This window comes from Phascolarctos cinereus, unplaced genomic scaffold (genome assembly GCF_003287225.1).
Source record: "Phascolarctos cinereus isolate Bilbo 61053 unplaced genomic scaffold, phaCin_HiC Scaffold_4;HRSCAF=312, whole genome shotgun sequence".
Classification (NCBI taxonomy): Eukaryota; Metazoa; Chordata; class Mammalia; order Diprotodontia; family Phascolarctidae; genus Phascolarctos; species Phascolarctos cinereus.
In genome coordinates, this window is record NW_027555847.1 from 688996376 (window position 1) to 689011097 (window position 14722).

Below are 14722 nucleotides of genomic sequence, written 5' to 3' on the forward strand. Positions count from 1 at the left end.
ACAGAAAAGTCCTCAGACCTACCTGATGGCTTAGGGTGTGAGAACAGCTGTGTAAGAATGAACAGATGTGGGGCAGCTAGGTGGTGCAGTGGATAGAGTTCCAGCCTTGGAGTCAAGAGGACCCGAGTTCAAATCTGGCCTCTGACACTTGACACTTACTAGCTGTGTGACCCTAAGCAAGTCACTTAATCCTGACTGCCTTACCAAAAAGCAAAAAAAAAAAAAAATGAATAGATGAATGAATGAATGGGAAAGCATTTAACTGTTTACTATGTGCCAGGTACCGTGCTAAGCACTGATTATACAAACACAAGGCAAGCTAGACAGTTTTTGCCTCGAGAAGCATATGTTCTAATGGGGGAAGATCAAAAGCTGGGGGGATAGAAAATGTGGGTGGAAGGTGAAGACAGGTAATAGAAGTATAGCAGCATGGTTTGTTAATGCCTGGAAAGTGGTGTAGAGCTCTGGTTCTGGTCAAGATAAGATCACTATTAAAGCCAGTCACTAAAGCAAAAACAAAATCAAAATCTCAAAGTAGTAACACCAATTGAGAACTTCATCTTATAAAAACAAACAAAAAACCAGAAGCACACTCTTATAAATTAATCCTCCTAAAAAAGTCAAATCCCTTTAAAAGGAAAACCTCTCTAGTGCAAAGGTTTCTAAAATTGAAAACAACCCATTGAAAGGGTGATATTTGATGCAGCCAGGATCCAGAGGAAAGCGATATTCCTTCACAGTTAATCATAATCTTGAGTTGTGTTTAAAAAGAAACAATGGAAATTCTGTTCCCATAGAACAAATTCAGGAAAGAACAAAAGATGGCCCAAATCTTCAGGACCTTCTCATGCTAAACAATAAAACTGATTAGGGTTAGACTTAACTGACTGTTACTTACCAGACATAGGGATTCCTACTCCCAAGTGGGGGAACTCCCTCCTTTACATTATCCAGGCAAGGAATCTTCCCAGCACTTTAGAGTCTGTTTACAGTTAGTTATCTAGTGTCCTAAGAGGTTAAGTGTCTTGCTCAGGGTCACAAAGACCTTATGTAGCAGGGCTTGAACCCAAGCATGTTAGCTTCAAGGTCAATTCTCTATGAACTAGACAATACTACTTCTAACAAAACTTAACTAGAAAAGAAAAAAGAGGAGCAGACAAAGTGAGAGAGAGGCCTGGATTCTCCCATCATACCAAGTTTAACCTATCCTTCTCAAGGTGTACTGTTACTTTGGTAGATACTGAGCACTACAGAAAGGAGATAATACTGAACTCCTGAGAAACTGACATACCTCTTTTGCACTCTATGAAATGACGTAGATTTTGCCGAGTATTCACACCAATATCATGAATATTCTGTTTACCGCGTTGTTTCTTCCTCTGTGTCAGTTCCCTCAATCTAGCTGAGACTTGACCTTCTTCTTCTGTTTGTGAAAAACAAAGTTAAACGTTTGCTAAGATGTAAACCTGAATCATAACAGCATGAGTTCTTATGGCACTTTAAGTTTTCTATTCATTCTCATTTTATCTGAATAAAAAGAAACAGCCCCTTAGTGTTATTAAGGGAAAGCAAGTAATCAATAAATCAATACACATTTATTAAGTGCTTACTGTGTGTCAGGCACTATGCTAATAGCTGGGGATACAAATAAAAAGAAAAGTCATTGCTCTCAAGAAGCTTCTGTTGTAATGGGAGAGACAAAATTTGAGAATGACGATTAATAGAGACAGATCTTGGTAAAGAATTTTCTAGCCACAGTATGAGGCCAAATAGAAGAGGCATAGTAGAGGGGACAGAAGGAGTTAAGAATTCTACAGCTGAGACTGACTATAAGCAATGTAGCTTATATACCTAATGCAGCCACAGTGGATAAAGTGCTGGGCCTGGAGTCAGAAAAGTTGTTGTTGAGTCATTTTCCAGTTGTGTCCGACTCTGTGACCCCATTTGGGGTTTTCTTGTCAAAGACACTGGAGTTGTTTGCCATGTCCTTCTTCAGCTCATTTTACAGATGAGGAAACTGAGGCCAACAGGGTTAAGTGATTCTGCCAAGGGTCATACAGCTAGCAAGTATTTGAGGCCAAATTTTAACTCAAGTCCTCCTGACTCCAGGCCTGGCACTCTATCCACTGAGCCTCCTTCCACCTCCTTTTTAAGGATTTAAAGGGGTCCTCAGACCAAAGAGTTTGAGAACCAATTCTCCAGCCCCATTCTTCACAGTGTGAGTAGAAGCTGAAGAAGCCTATGGCAGGAGTTATCTAGGGCTAAAGTTTGACAAGGCACAAGAGACAACAGGAAGGCAAGAATTCAAGAGCAGATGATGGATAGGATTCTGGGAAGATGGCAGAGTAGGTCAGAGAACTTCTGGCTCTTCCAGTTTCCTCCACAAAAAAAAGGCAGAACATTGCCTCAGAGCAGCAGAAATAAACATGGGGTAAAGCAGCTGTCTTCCTGAGACAATATGTGAAGACCCCAAAAAAGACTTGACCTCCAAGGGCAGAGGTTTGACCTAAGTGAAGTGCAAACACCTCCAGGTCAACTCTACAGAATCAACAAACAACAAGCCCTGGGGCCAGCTGGATTGAGAGACAGCCTCAGCCTTAGAAACATTCATGTCCCAGATATGGTGGGGGCCTGATGGCCGAGCAGAAGACTGAAGAACCTTTCAGGGTCGAGAGATGCTAAGCACAGCTGTGCTGACCAGATGTGTCCTAAGCTGTGGCTGCAGGGAGAAGAGCCAGCACACACATGGTGAGTGCAGTATCAGAGGGGCAGGGATCCTGCTGGCTGTGGGCACTTGCAGGAGAGAAGAGTACCTAGTCTCAGTTGGGGCAGAGAGGACAACTGTAGTTTGCAGCCACCGGAGGGACCACAGGGAATAAGACCATTTGCAGGACAGTGTGGCTGCAGGTCCTAGCTGTGGTTTAGTAGTGGAGAGGACAGCCCAAAGTTGGGCCCCAAGAAAGATCTCAGAAAATAACAGTGAGAAGGACCTGAGGCTTGTGGCACCATTCCCCATGCCTCAGGACTACAACTTTATTACACTAATAGCTGCTAAAAACAATATGAAACAATAAAATAATAAATAAATAAAAATGGGTAAGCAAAGGAGAAAGATCCAACCATAGACAGTAACTATGGGGATGGAGAAGATCTGGGTTCATATTCAGAGGAAGATAATGGAGCTAAAAAAAAACTACTCCTTTTTCAATGAGAAATGTCAAATGGTCCCAAACACAAAAAGAGTTCTTAGAAGAACTTAAAAAGGAATTTAAAAATCAAATAAGAGTATGTCATCATATCATGTGCAAAGGGCCATAGTTTTGCTTCTTCTTTGCCTATTCTAATACCTGCAATTTCTTTTTATCCTCTTATTGCTAAAGCTAACATTTCCAGTATGATACTGAACAACAGTGGTGAAAATGGACATCCTTGTTTCACCCCCCATATCACTGGTAAGGCTTCTAGCTTGTCCCCATTACATACGATGCTTGCTGAAGGTTTTAGGTAGGTGGTGCTTATTATTTTAATAAACACTCTTATCTATTCCTATGCTGTCTATTGCTTTTAATAGGAATGGGTGTTGTATTTTGTCCAAAGCTTTTTCTGCATCTGTTGAGATGATCATGTGATTTTTTTTCTCTTTTCTAAAAAATTATTTATTTTTATTTTTCAACATTCACTTCCATAAACTTTTGAGTTTTAAATTTTCTCTCCCTCCCTCCCCATCTCCTTCCCTGAGATACCCCAAGATAGCATGCAATCTGATATAGGCTCTACATATACATTCCTATTAAACATATTTTCACATTAGTCATATTTTAAGGAAGAATTAGAACCAATAGGAGGAACCACAAGAAAGAACAAAACAAAACAGAAGAACAATAAAAGCAAACCATATGCTTCAATCTGCATTCAAATTCAATAGTTCTTTTTTTTTAATTACAGCAAATTTTTAAGGTGTTGACGATAATGAGAAAATATCAGCATTAGACAGCTATGTCATAATGGCATAAAATTAAACTTTTAAGAAAAAATTAATTGAATTACATGAAATTTCCTAATAGACTATGATCATTGAACATATATATGAAAAATATAATGTAAACAAATAAGAGTCCTGGAGAAACTGGTTTTGATAGAAAAATGGAGAGGACTGAATGGGAAAAATGAGGAATATATTTCTTTCAAATGCATCTGGAATATTTACAAAATTTATATGTACTAGAGTATATAGAAATTAAGGATTAATTCAGAAAAGCATAAATTACAGGCACTATATGTATTATAATTCAATAAAAAGAGCTAATTAAGTAGGAAACCATTTAATCCATATCTATATGGAAACCATAAAATAAAAGCACATAATGACTGTTTTAAAGAATAAATCAGAGTAGCAATAATAGATTATGTTGAAGAGAATAAAAATATTAACATATTAAAATTTTGGAGATGTACTCAAAATAATGCTCAACTGTATGTTCTTGGTTAATCATGTTAACAAGAGAAAAATGGAAAAATGAATTTGTGGTTAACTAAATTAGAAAACTAATCAACTGATATTCTGGAAGTAATTTCAAAATAGTAAATTATGAAACTAAAAGAAGAAATAAAACAGACACAAAGAATTATCAAATTAAAAAATAAAATGCTTTTTTAAAAGAAGACTGATATAACTTATGATAAATTCATAAATTAAATCAAAAACAGGGAAAAGGAAAACCAAATTACCAAATCAGAAAAGAAAGATTATTAAAAGCACTGAAAGAATAAAGAAGGGAAGCTAGGTGGTGCAGTGGACAGAGCACTGGACCTGAAGCCAGGAGGACCTGAGCTCAAATCCGACCCCAGACCTAACATCCGACACCTAGTAGCTGTGTGACTCCGGGAAAGCCACTCAACCCCAACTGCCTCTTCATGTTCCACTTAAGTTTTGTATCTGAAAGGCAAATTTTGTATTCAGCTCCAGTGCTTTTCATCAAGAATGCTTGAAAGTCCTCTATTTCATTGAATGACCATTTTTTCTCCTGAAGGATTATACTCAGTTTTGCTGGGTAGGTGATTCTTGGTTGTAATCCTATCTCCTTTGCCCTCTGGAATATTATATTCCATGCCCTGGTCCTTAATGTAGAAGCTGCTAAATCTTGTGTTATCCTGATTATGTTTCCACAATACTTGAATTGTTTCTTTCTGGCTGCTTGCAATGTTTTCTCCTTGACCTGGAAACTCTGGAATTTGGCTAGAGTATTCCTAGGAGTTTTCCTTTGGGGATCTCTTTCAGGAGGAGATCGGTGGATTCTTTCAATTTCTATTTTGCCCTCTGGTTCTAAAATATCAGGGCAGTTTTCCTTGATAATTTCTTGAAAGATGATGTCTAGGCTCTTTTTTTGATCATGGCTTTCAGATAGTCCAATAATTTTTAAATTCTCTCTCCTGGATCTATTTTCCAGGTCAGTTGTTTTTCCAATGAGATATTTCACATTGTTTTCTAATTTTTCATTCTTTTGGATTTGTTCTACTGTGTCTTGATTTCTCATAAAGTCACTATCTTCCAATTGCTCTATTCTAATTTTTAAGGAAGTATTTTCTTCAGTAAGCTTTTGGACTTCCTTTTCCATTTGGCCAATTTTGCTTTTTAGGGCATTCTTCTCCTCATTGGCTTTTTGGACCTCTTTTGCCATTTGGGTTAGGCTATTTTTTAAGGTGTTATTTTCTTCAGTATTTTTTTGGGTCTCCTTTAGCAAGCTGTTGACTTGTTTTTCATGATTTTCTTGCATCACTTTCATTTCTCTTCCCAGTTTTTCTACTTCTCTTACTTGCTTCTCAAAATCCCTTTTGAGCTCTTCCAAGGCCTGGAACTGATTCATATTTTTCTTGGAGGCTTTGGATGTAGGAGCTTTGACTTTGTTGTCTTCTTCTGGTTGTATGTTTTGATCTTCTTTGTCACTAAAGATAATATAGTCTGACTCTTTTTGTGAGGTTTGCTGATGATCCCAGCCAACTACTTGAGTTTTAAGCTCTTTGTTAAGGTAAGAATCTGCTTCCAATGTGGAGAATGAACTGTTCCAAGCTTCAGGGGCTTGTACAGCTGTTTTCAGAGATATTTGTAGGGACCTGTAAATTTTCAGTTCTTCCAAGGTGGTATGATAATGAGCGAGGTCTTTACTCTTTTCCTGGCCTGTGCTCTGGTCTTTGAGTGACTGACCACAGGCAGTCTTTTCTGTCTTGGAACTGTGAGAAGGGTTTTCTCCCCACAGCCACTACAAGCTCTACCATGCCAGCGCTCCTCCTCACCCTGGACCGCCACCAGAACTGTGATCCAGATCCAAGCATGGACAAAGCAAGAGATTCCTGCCTCAGCACTGGCAAAGAGATCCCTGCAATCCCCCTGTGATCAGCCACTTGATTCCCCCTCAGTCTGTGGGCCAGAAGCTCAGGAGGCAGCTGCCTCCCCAGGGCCGATTTCCTCAGGGAATGGAGCTGAGACCCCACACTTGGCTCTCACCACCACAGAAACAGACTTTTCCCACTGACCTTCTAAGTTGTCTTTGGCATTTGTGGATTGAGGAGCCTGGAAACTGCCACAGCTGCCGGCAATTTGCGGCACCGTGCTCCTCTCCCGCCCAGCATGATATGCCTTTCCGATCAACCATCCAGGCTGTCTCGGGCTGGAAATTTGTTTCACTCTTTTTGTGGGTTCTGCTGCTTTAGAATTTGTTTAGAGCCATTTTTTTACGGGTATTTGGAGGGGTTTGGGGGAGAGCTCAAGCAAGTCACTGCTTTCACTCCACCATCTTGGCTCTGCCCCCCAATCATGTGATTTCTGTTAGGTTTTTTTTGTTGATATGATCAATTATGCTGATAGTTTCCCCAATATTGAACCAGCCTTGCATTCCTGGTATGAATCCTACCTGGGTACAGTGTATTATTCTTGTGATACGTTGCTGTAATCTATTTGCTAATATTTTATTTAAAATTTTTGCATCTATATTCATTAGGGAAATTGGTCTACAATTTTCTTTCTCTGTTTTGACTCTTCCCGATTTAGGTATTAGCACCATATTTGTATCATAAAAAGAATCTGCTAAGACTCCTTCTTTGCCTATTTTCCCAAGTAGTCTATATAGTATTGGAATTAATTGTTCTTTAAATGTTTGATAGAATTCACTTGTAAATCCATCTGACCCTGGAGATTTTTTCATAGGGAGTTCATCAATGGCTTGTTCAGTTTCTTCTTATGAGATGGGGTTAAGTATTTTATATCCTCTTCTGTTAATCTGGGCTATTTATATTTTTGTAAATATGTATCCATTTCACTAAGATTGTCAAATTTATTGGCATACAGTTGGGCAAAATATAGAATCCTAGAGAATCAAGTAAAAAACTACTTGAAATAATAAACAACTTTAGCAAAGTTGCAGGCTATAAAATAAACCCACATAAATCATCAGCATTTCTATATATTACCAACAAAGCCCAACAGCAAGAAATAGAAAGAAAAATTCCATTTAAGGTTACTGTAGACACTACAAAGCGCATTTAGGAGTCTATCTACCGAAACAAACCCAGGAACTATATGAACACAATTACAAAACACTTTTCACACAAATAAAGTCAGATCTAAATAACTAGAAAAACATCAGTTGCTCATGGGTAGGCTGAGCTAATGTAATAAAAATGACAATTCTACCTAGGCTAATTTACTTATTCAATGCCATACCAATCAAACTACCAAAAAATTATTTTATAGAGTTAGAAAAAATAATAACAAGATTCATTTGGAAGAACAAAAGGTCCAGAATATCAAGGGAACTAACGAAAAGAAATGCAGGGGAAGGTCACCTAGCCATTCCAGATCTTAAATTGTATTATAAAGCAGCAATTGTCAAAACTACTTGGTACTGGCTAAGAAATAGAGTAGTGGATCAGTGGAAAAGGTTAGGTATGCAAGATATAGTAGTCAATGACTACAGTAATCTACTATTTAATAAACCCAAAGACCCCAGCTTTTGGGATAAGAACTCACTATTTGACAAAACCTGCTTAGGAAAACTGGAAGATTACGGCAGAAACTAGGCATAGACCAAAACCTCACACCATATACCAAAATAAAGTCAAAATGGGTTCATTATTTAGCTATAAAGGCTGATTCTGTAAGCAAACTGGGAGAGCAAGGAGTAGTTTACCTATCAAATTTATGGAGAACAGAAGAATTCATGACCAACAGGAGATAGAGAACATTATGAAATGCAAAACAGATAATTTTGATTATATTAAATTGAAAAGTTTTTACACAAACAGAGCCAATGCAACCAAAATTAGAAGGAAAGTAGAAAGTTGAGAAAGAATTTTTACAATCAGTGTCTCTCATTAGGGCCTCATTTCTAAAACATATAGAGAATAAAGTCAAATTTATAAGAATACAAATCATTCCCCAACTGATAAATGGTCAAAGGATATCAACAGGCAGTTCTCAGATGAGGAAATTAAAACCATCTATAGTCATATGGAAAAATGCTCTAAATCACTATTGATTAGAGAAATTCAAATCAAAATGACTCTGAGGTACCACATCACACCTATCAGATTGGTCAAGATGACAAAACAGGAAAATGATAAATGGTGGAGATGTGGGAAAAATTGGAACACTATGCATTGTTGGTGGAGGTGTGAACTGATCCAACCATTTTGGAGAGCAATTTGAACTATGCCCAAAGGGCCATAAAAATCTGCATACCCTCTGACCCAGCAATAGCACTCCTGGGGCTGTATTCCAAAGAGATCATTCAAAGGGGAAAAGGACCCACATGTACAAAAAATATTTACAGCAGCTCTTTTTGTGGTGGCAAAGAATTGGAAATTGAAGGAATGCCCATCAGAATGGCTGAACAAGTTGTGGTGTATGAATGTAACAGAGTATTATTGTGCTATAAGAAATGATGAGCAGGCAGATTTCAGAAAAACCTGGAAATACTTGTATGTACTGATGCCAAACAAAGAGAGCAGAAGCAGGAGAACATTGTACACAGTAACCGCCATGTTGTACAATGACTAACTTTGACAGACTTAGCTCTTCTCAGCAATACAAGGATCTGAGACATCTCCAAAGCCCTCATGATGGAAAATGCTATCCACATCCAAATAAAGAACTACCGAGTTTGAATGCAGATCGAAGCATACTATTTGCTATTTTTTCCTCTTCTGTTTTGTTTTGTTTCCTCATATTGGTTCTAATTCTTCCTTACAACATCACTAATGTGTTTAATAGGAATGTATATGTAGAGCCTATATCAGATTGTGAGCCATCTTTGGGGGGGAGGGAGGGAGAGAGGGGCATAGGGAAAGAGGGGTAGAAAAATTTTAAATTCAAAAGCTTATGGAAGTGATTGTTGATGAATCAAAATAAATTAATTTAAAAAAAGATATAGGTCAAGTTCCATCTTCTATATGAAGCCTTTCTCAACCCTTCAAATTGCTAGTGCTTTCCTTCCCAAACTATACTCCACTTAAGTACTTTGCACATATTTGTATTTATCCACTTTACATTTACGCTGTCTACATCTTTATATATACTTATTGTTTCCATTAGAATATAAGCTCATTTCAAGTAGGGATTGTTTTGTTCTTTGGGCTTGTATCCCTGAGTCTAGTAAACTGTGTGGCACATAGTAAGTGCACACAAAGTACCTGGTGATAGACTGAAACAGGAGAAAATGAGGACACCTAAAAACCTAGAGAGGAAGATCATCTGGTAATAGGGCATGGACAAAAGGATTTTCTTCTTCAAAAAGAAAAGAAACATCCAATATTGTACTAGAAAAGCTAGCTATAGCAATAAGACAAGAAAAAGAAATTGACAACATTAGAATAGGCAATGAGGAAACAAAACTATCACTTTTTGCAGGTGATATGGTTTCCTTAGACTCCTAGAGAATCTATTAAAATAGCTGAAACAATTAACAACTTTAGCAAAGTTGCAGGATATAAAATAAAGTTATAAATCATCAGCATTTCTACATACTACTAACAGAGCCCCGCAGCAAGAGATAGAAAGAGGAATTCCATTTAAAATAACTGTAGACAATACAAGATACTTGGGAGTCGACCTACCAAGACAAACCCAGGAACTATATGAACACAATTACAAAACACTTTTCACAAAAATAAAAACAGATCTAAACAACTAGAGAAAGTGCGCATGGGTAGGCCAAGCCAATATAATAAAAATGACAATTCTCCCTAATTTATTTATTCAGTCCATACCGATCAAACTACTAAAAATTATTTTATACAGCTAGAAAAAAATAAATTCATCTAGAGGAACAAAAGGTCAAGAATATCAAAGGAAATCAATGAAAGAAAATGTGAAGGAAGGTTGCCTAGCCACACCAGATTTCAAATTGTAGTACAAAGCAATAATTATCACAACAATCTGGTACTGGCTAAGAAAGAGAATGGTGGATCAGTGGAACAGATTAAGTATATAATACATAATAGTAAATGACCATAATAATGTAGTGCTTGATAAACCCCCAGATCCAAGCTTTTGGTTTAAGAACTCACTATTTGAAAAAAATTGCTGTGAAAACTAAAACTAGTTTGGCAGAAACTAGGTACAGACCAACATCTAACACCATATTCCAAGATAAGGTCAAAATGGGGATATGATTTAGACATAAAGGTTGATATGAAGGGCAAATTAAGGAGCAAAGAAAATTTTACCTGTGAGATCTATGGATAAGAGAAGAATTTATGACCAAAAAGAGAGGATTATAGGAAGTAAAATGAATAACTTTGATTACATTAAATTTAAAAGTTCCCCCCCCCGACAAAAAACAACAACAATGCAACCAAGATTAGAAGGAAAACAGGAAACTAATTTACAAGAAGTGTCTCTGATAAAGTCCTTATTTCTCAAAAATATAAAGCACAGAGTCAACTTTATAAGAATATGAGTCATTCCCCAATTGATTAAGTGGCCAAAGGACATGAACAGGCAGCTTTCAGATGAAGAAATCAAAGCTATCTATAATTACGAAAAAATGCTCTAAATCACTACTGATTAGAGAAATGCCAATTAAGACAACTCTGAGGTACAATCTCACAACTATCAGATTGGCTAATATGGCAGAAAAGGAAAATGACAAATATCAGAGAAGATGTGGAAAAATTGGGACGCTGTAACATACTGTTGGTAGAACTGTGAAGTAATCCAGCTGTTCTGGAGATTGATTTGAACTATGCCCACAGAGCTATAAAACTGCACATACAATACCACAGTATGCAGTACCACTACTAGGTCTGTATCCCAAAGAGATCAAAAGAAAAGGACTTACATGTACAAAAATATTTATGGCAGCTCTTTTTGTGGTGGCAAAGAATTGGAAATTGAGGACTTGCCTATCAATTGGGTAATGGGTGAACAAGCTCTGGTATATGATTATAAGGGAATATTATTATACTATATGAAATGAACAGATGATTTCAGAAAAACCTGGAAAGACATGAACTGATTGATGCAAAGTGACGTGGGCAGAACCAGAAGAACATTCTACCCAGTAACAGCAATATTGTACACAGTGATCAACTGTGAATGAATTAGCTATTCTGGTCAACACAATGATTCAAGACTATTCTGTAGGACTTATAATGAAAAATGATATCCACTTCCAGGGAAAGAACTGATGGAATCTGGAAGCAGATTAAAGCATACTTTTTTCACTTTATTTTTCTTGCTTTTTTGGCAACATGGTTAATATGGAAATGTTCTGCATGATTTCACACGCGTTACTGATATCACATGTCTTGCCTTCTTAATAGATGGGGGAAGGGTAGGAGGAAAGGAAAGAATTTGGACCTCAAAATATTTTTAAACGAAGGTTAAAAATAATTTTTTTAAAAAGAGAAGAAAAGGAAACAAAACAAAACTCATAGTAATTTTTTAATCCTGTTCCCACAACATCACCTGGAAATGTGGATGCTCCCACCTCAGCTCCTCCTTCCGCCCCTCTTGGCTCTTCATGCCTAACAAGCTCGCTTGCTGGTGCCGGGGCCAGTGGCGGTCGTATGGGCACTGCTGCCCGAGCCCATGCTGGAGCCCGAGCTCGTCCTGCTGGTCGAGTCAATATTTCTGCACAAGTTGGCGCCCTAGCGGTTGCTGATGGCTGGGCCGAGATTTCTGCCCCACCTCGTGCCTGAGTTGATGCTGGTGCCGGAGCCACTTCTAGAGCTGCAGCTGGTTCTGGTGCTTGCCGCCCCTGCCGCTGCCGTTGTTGACCCCTAGAGCTCCCATTACCAGGCTGCTCCCCCTGCAGTTTGTTTATTTACTTTTTAGCACTTAAAAGTACCATTAAATCTCACATGCCAGTAGAGGACTCAGTTGCATAGTCAGGAAATAATATTTAAAACGACAAATACAAACTATCCTCGGAATAGGAGGAGTAGAAAGATACAGCATGAAAATTTTAGAGCAAGGGAAGTTAAGACTATTTGCACACCAAAAGACTTACGCACATCTGCTCCTCATTTAAATACTTTTCAGAAGAGAAATATACTATGAGCTACCATTGGAGCTCCTGTTTGAAAACTAGGGAAATAAGGAAACATGCATCACGTACTATAGACAAATGACTTGTAAAGGAATCATTGGGCAGATACAGAATTGCAATAGTCTTTTAGGATTCTTCCGGGAGAGGCTGAGATGGGGGTGGCGGGCAGGAGGGGTGTTGCTAATTAGAGGGAGAAGGTCAGGACTGCCAATTATTGGTACCGGCCCCATCTATGATATTCAACAACTTAACCCCATTTATCCTCAACACATAAGGGATACTGAATTCCCAACATGCCCAACTGAAGACTACGGGTGGCTGGCTCTTGATACATCCACGTTTATGGAAATGAGAGCGCTCACCTCAACAGGTGCACCACTCTGGGCTTTCTGTGGCAGCCTTCCTCTTGCCATTCTGTTTTTCCTGGCTCGACCACTCATTTTTTTTTCCCCCTAGAAATGAGCAATACACTAAACTTCACTTTTCCTTAATACTTCCTTGAATTTCTCTTATTTTGATTAAACTTTCAAAATAGACTTTTGAAGAACATGTATTTACCAAACAAATACAACTTGTTCTTTTTACTTGGGACAAGGCATTCCAATCACCATAGATAGCTTACCATAATGAAGAAAATTTTTTCAAATTAGTTGGAAGGTTACAACTGGAACCTTCAATGGACTTATTTCAATTGTGTTTAATAATATCAATACCTTATGGAAAAATCATCATAGAACTTAAAATTTTAACAAGGATTCTTTTTCCCCATCAGTTCGAAGGCCTGGGGCACAAGGAATGAAAAATAGTCATGACCTTTCCCCCTTATTAGTGCTGAAAGAAAATTTAGGCTAGAAAACTTAACTTACTATCATTTGTAATTGATCAGCATTGGGTTTTATGAAGAGACAATAAGATCGAGAAAGACCTTGGAAGTCATCCAATTTAAACTCATTTTACAGATGAGGGAACACCCAGAAAGGTTCAGGGTTCAGTAACTTGCCCGTGATCATTACATTTTAATTTGATTCCTCTGAATTCTGATCTAGCATTCTATTCTGCCATGCAATCAGTCACACAAGTATTAAGTAGAAACACCAAAATTTGGCTTGATCTTCTATCCTCCAATCCTGAGCTCTCTGGGTTTCAATATGTTGTTGTGAGTGCTAGACTTGAGAGTAGTTGTAGTCACGAAGAACCTAGTCGGAAGCTACAAGATTTATACTTAATCCTGGTTACGTTACTTAACTAAGGCTCAGTTTCTTCATCTGTAAAATGGCTACAATAATGGCAATAGTACTTATCTCATACAGTTGTAAGGCTCAAATGAGATAAGTACAGACAGCAACACACAAGAACCGTGCAACTGGGGGACAGCTAAAAATGGAGGGAAGGAACCTTCATTAGCCCCATGGGAAACTTGGGTGGGGGTCTCCCATCACCCCTTCCATGACAAGGGGCTGGGCTTCAGAGAGGGGGAGCTAGGGACTTTCGTCATTCTCATCCAGGGCTGGGGAATGTTTCCCAGGGTGGGGAGAGGAAGACTGTTAAACAGCCCCATCCAAAATGGGAGGGGGAGGCTCGGAGGAGTTAGGGAGGGGAGACTCTTCTGCCAGCCCCATCCACGAAGGGAGAGCCCCCCAAAGATGCTGAGCCCACCAGTTCCACTGAATGGGGGAAGGGTGCCGCCTATCAGTCCCTTAAGTTGTACTGCAGACCTAAAAATGAAAAGAAGAGCGGTTACCCTCGGGAGATACAAGCCTACCTCCCCCAACAAAATCACTCCCTTTTCCTCCTCCTCCTTCTTCCCGGGCGCCACCCTTCCCACCTCCAGCCGAGGCAGACAGAAAAAACCTCCCTCCCCCGCCTCTTTAGAGCCCTTCCAATTACAGCACCTGGAGATTCCCATCACTCCGATCATTCCGCCACCTCTTCTTACTCTACAGGACCTCCACATGGGGTAATTATCCCCTCTTCTTCTCTTTGCAAAATTCCACGACATCCCCCACACACAATCTAGCCACCATACTTCAGAACCTCGCCCTGCTTGGGCGGACGAAAGTGTCTAGCCCTAGGATCTCTTTTCCTTTCCCGCGCGGATGGACATAAGGCGGGTAAGACCTTTCAGTGCAACCGCACTCTACCCCGGGCCCCGCCCGACAGGCCCCGCCCATAAGCGC

The 14722-nt window shown here is 38.9% G+C and overlaps 1 protein-coding gene across 1 annotated transcript in view; it reads right to left on the reverse strand.

Moving 5' to 3' along the window:
- The window catches only part of PIWIL1 (piwi like RNA-mediated gene silencing 1), a 75082-nt gene extending 60366 nt beyond the window's left edge, over positions 1 to 14716 (reverse strand). The window contains exons 1-3 of the mRNA XM_078151834.1: positions 14585 to 14716; positions 11963 to 12305; positions 1292 to 1423 (exon numbers count right to left, since the gene is read on the reverse strand). Of these exons, the coding sequence (XP_078007960.1) occupies positions 1292 to 1423; positions 11963 to 12305; positions 14585 to 14716 (607 nt within the window). The remainder of the gene's footprint in view (positions 1 to 1291; positions 1424 to 11962; positions 12306 to 14584) is intronic.
- Between the last annotated feature and the right edge of the window lie 6 nt (positions 14717 to 14722).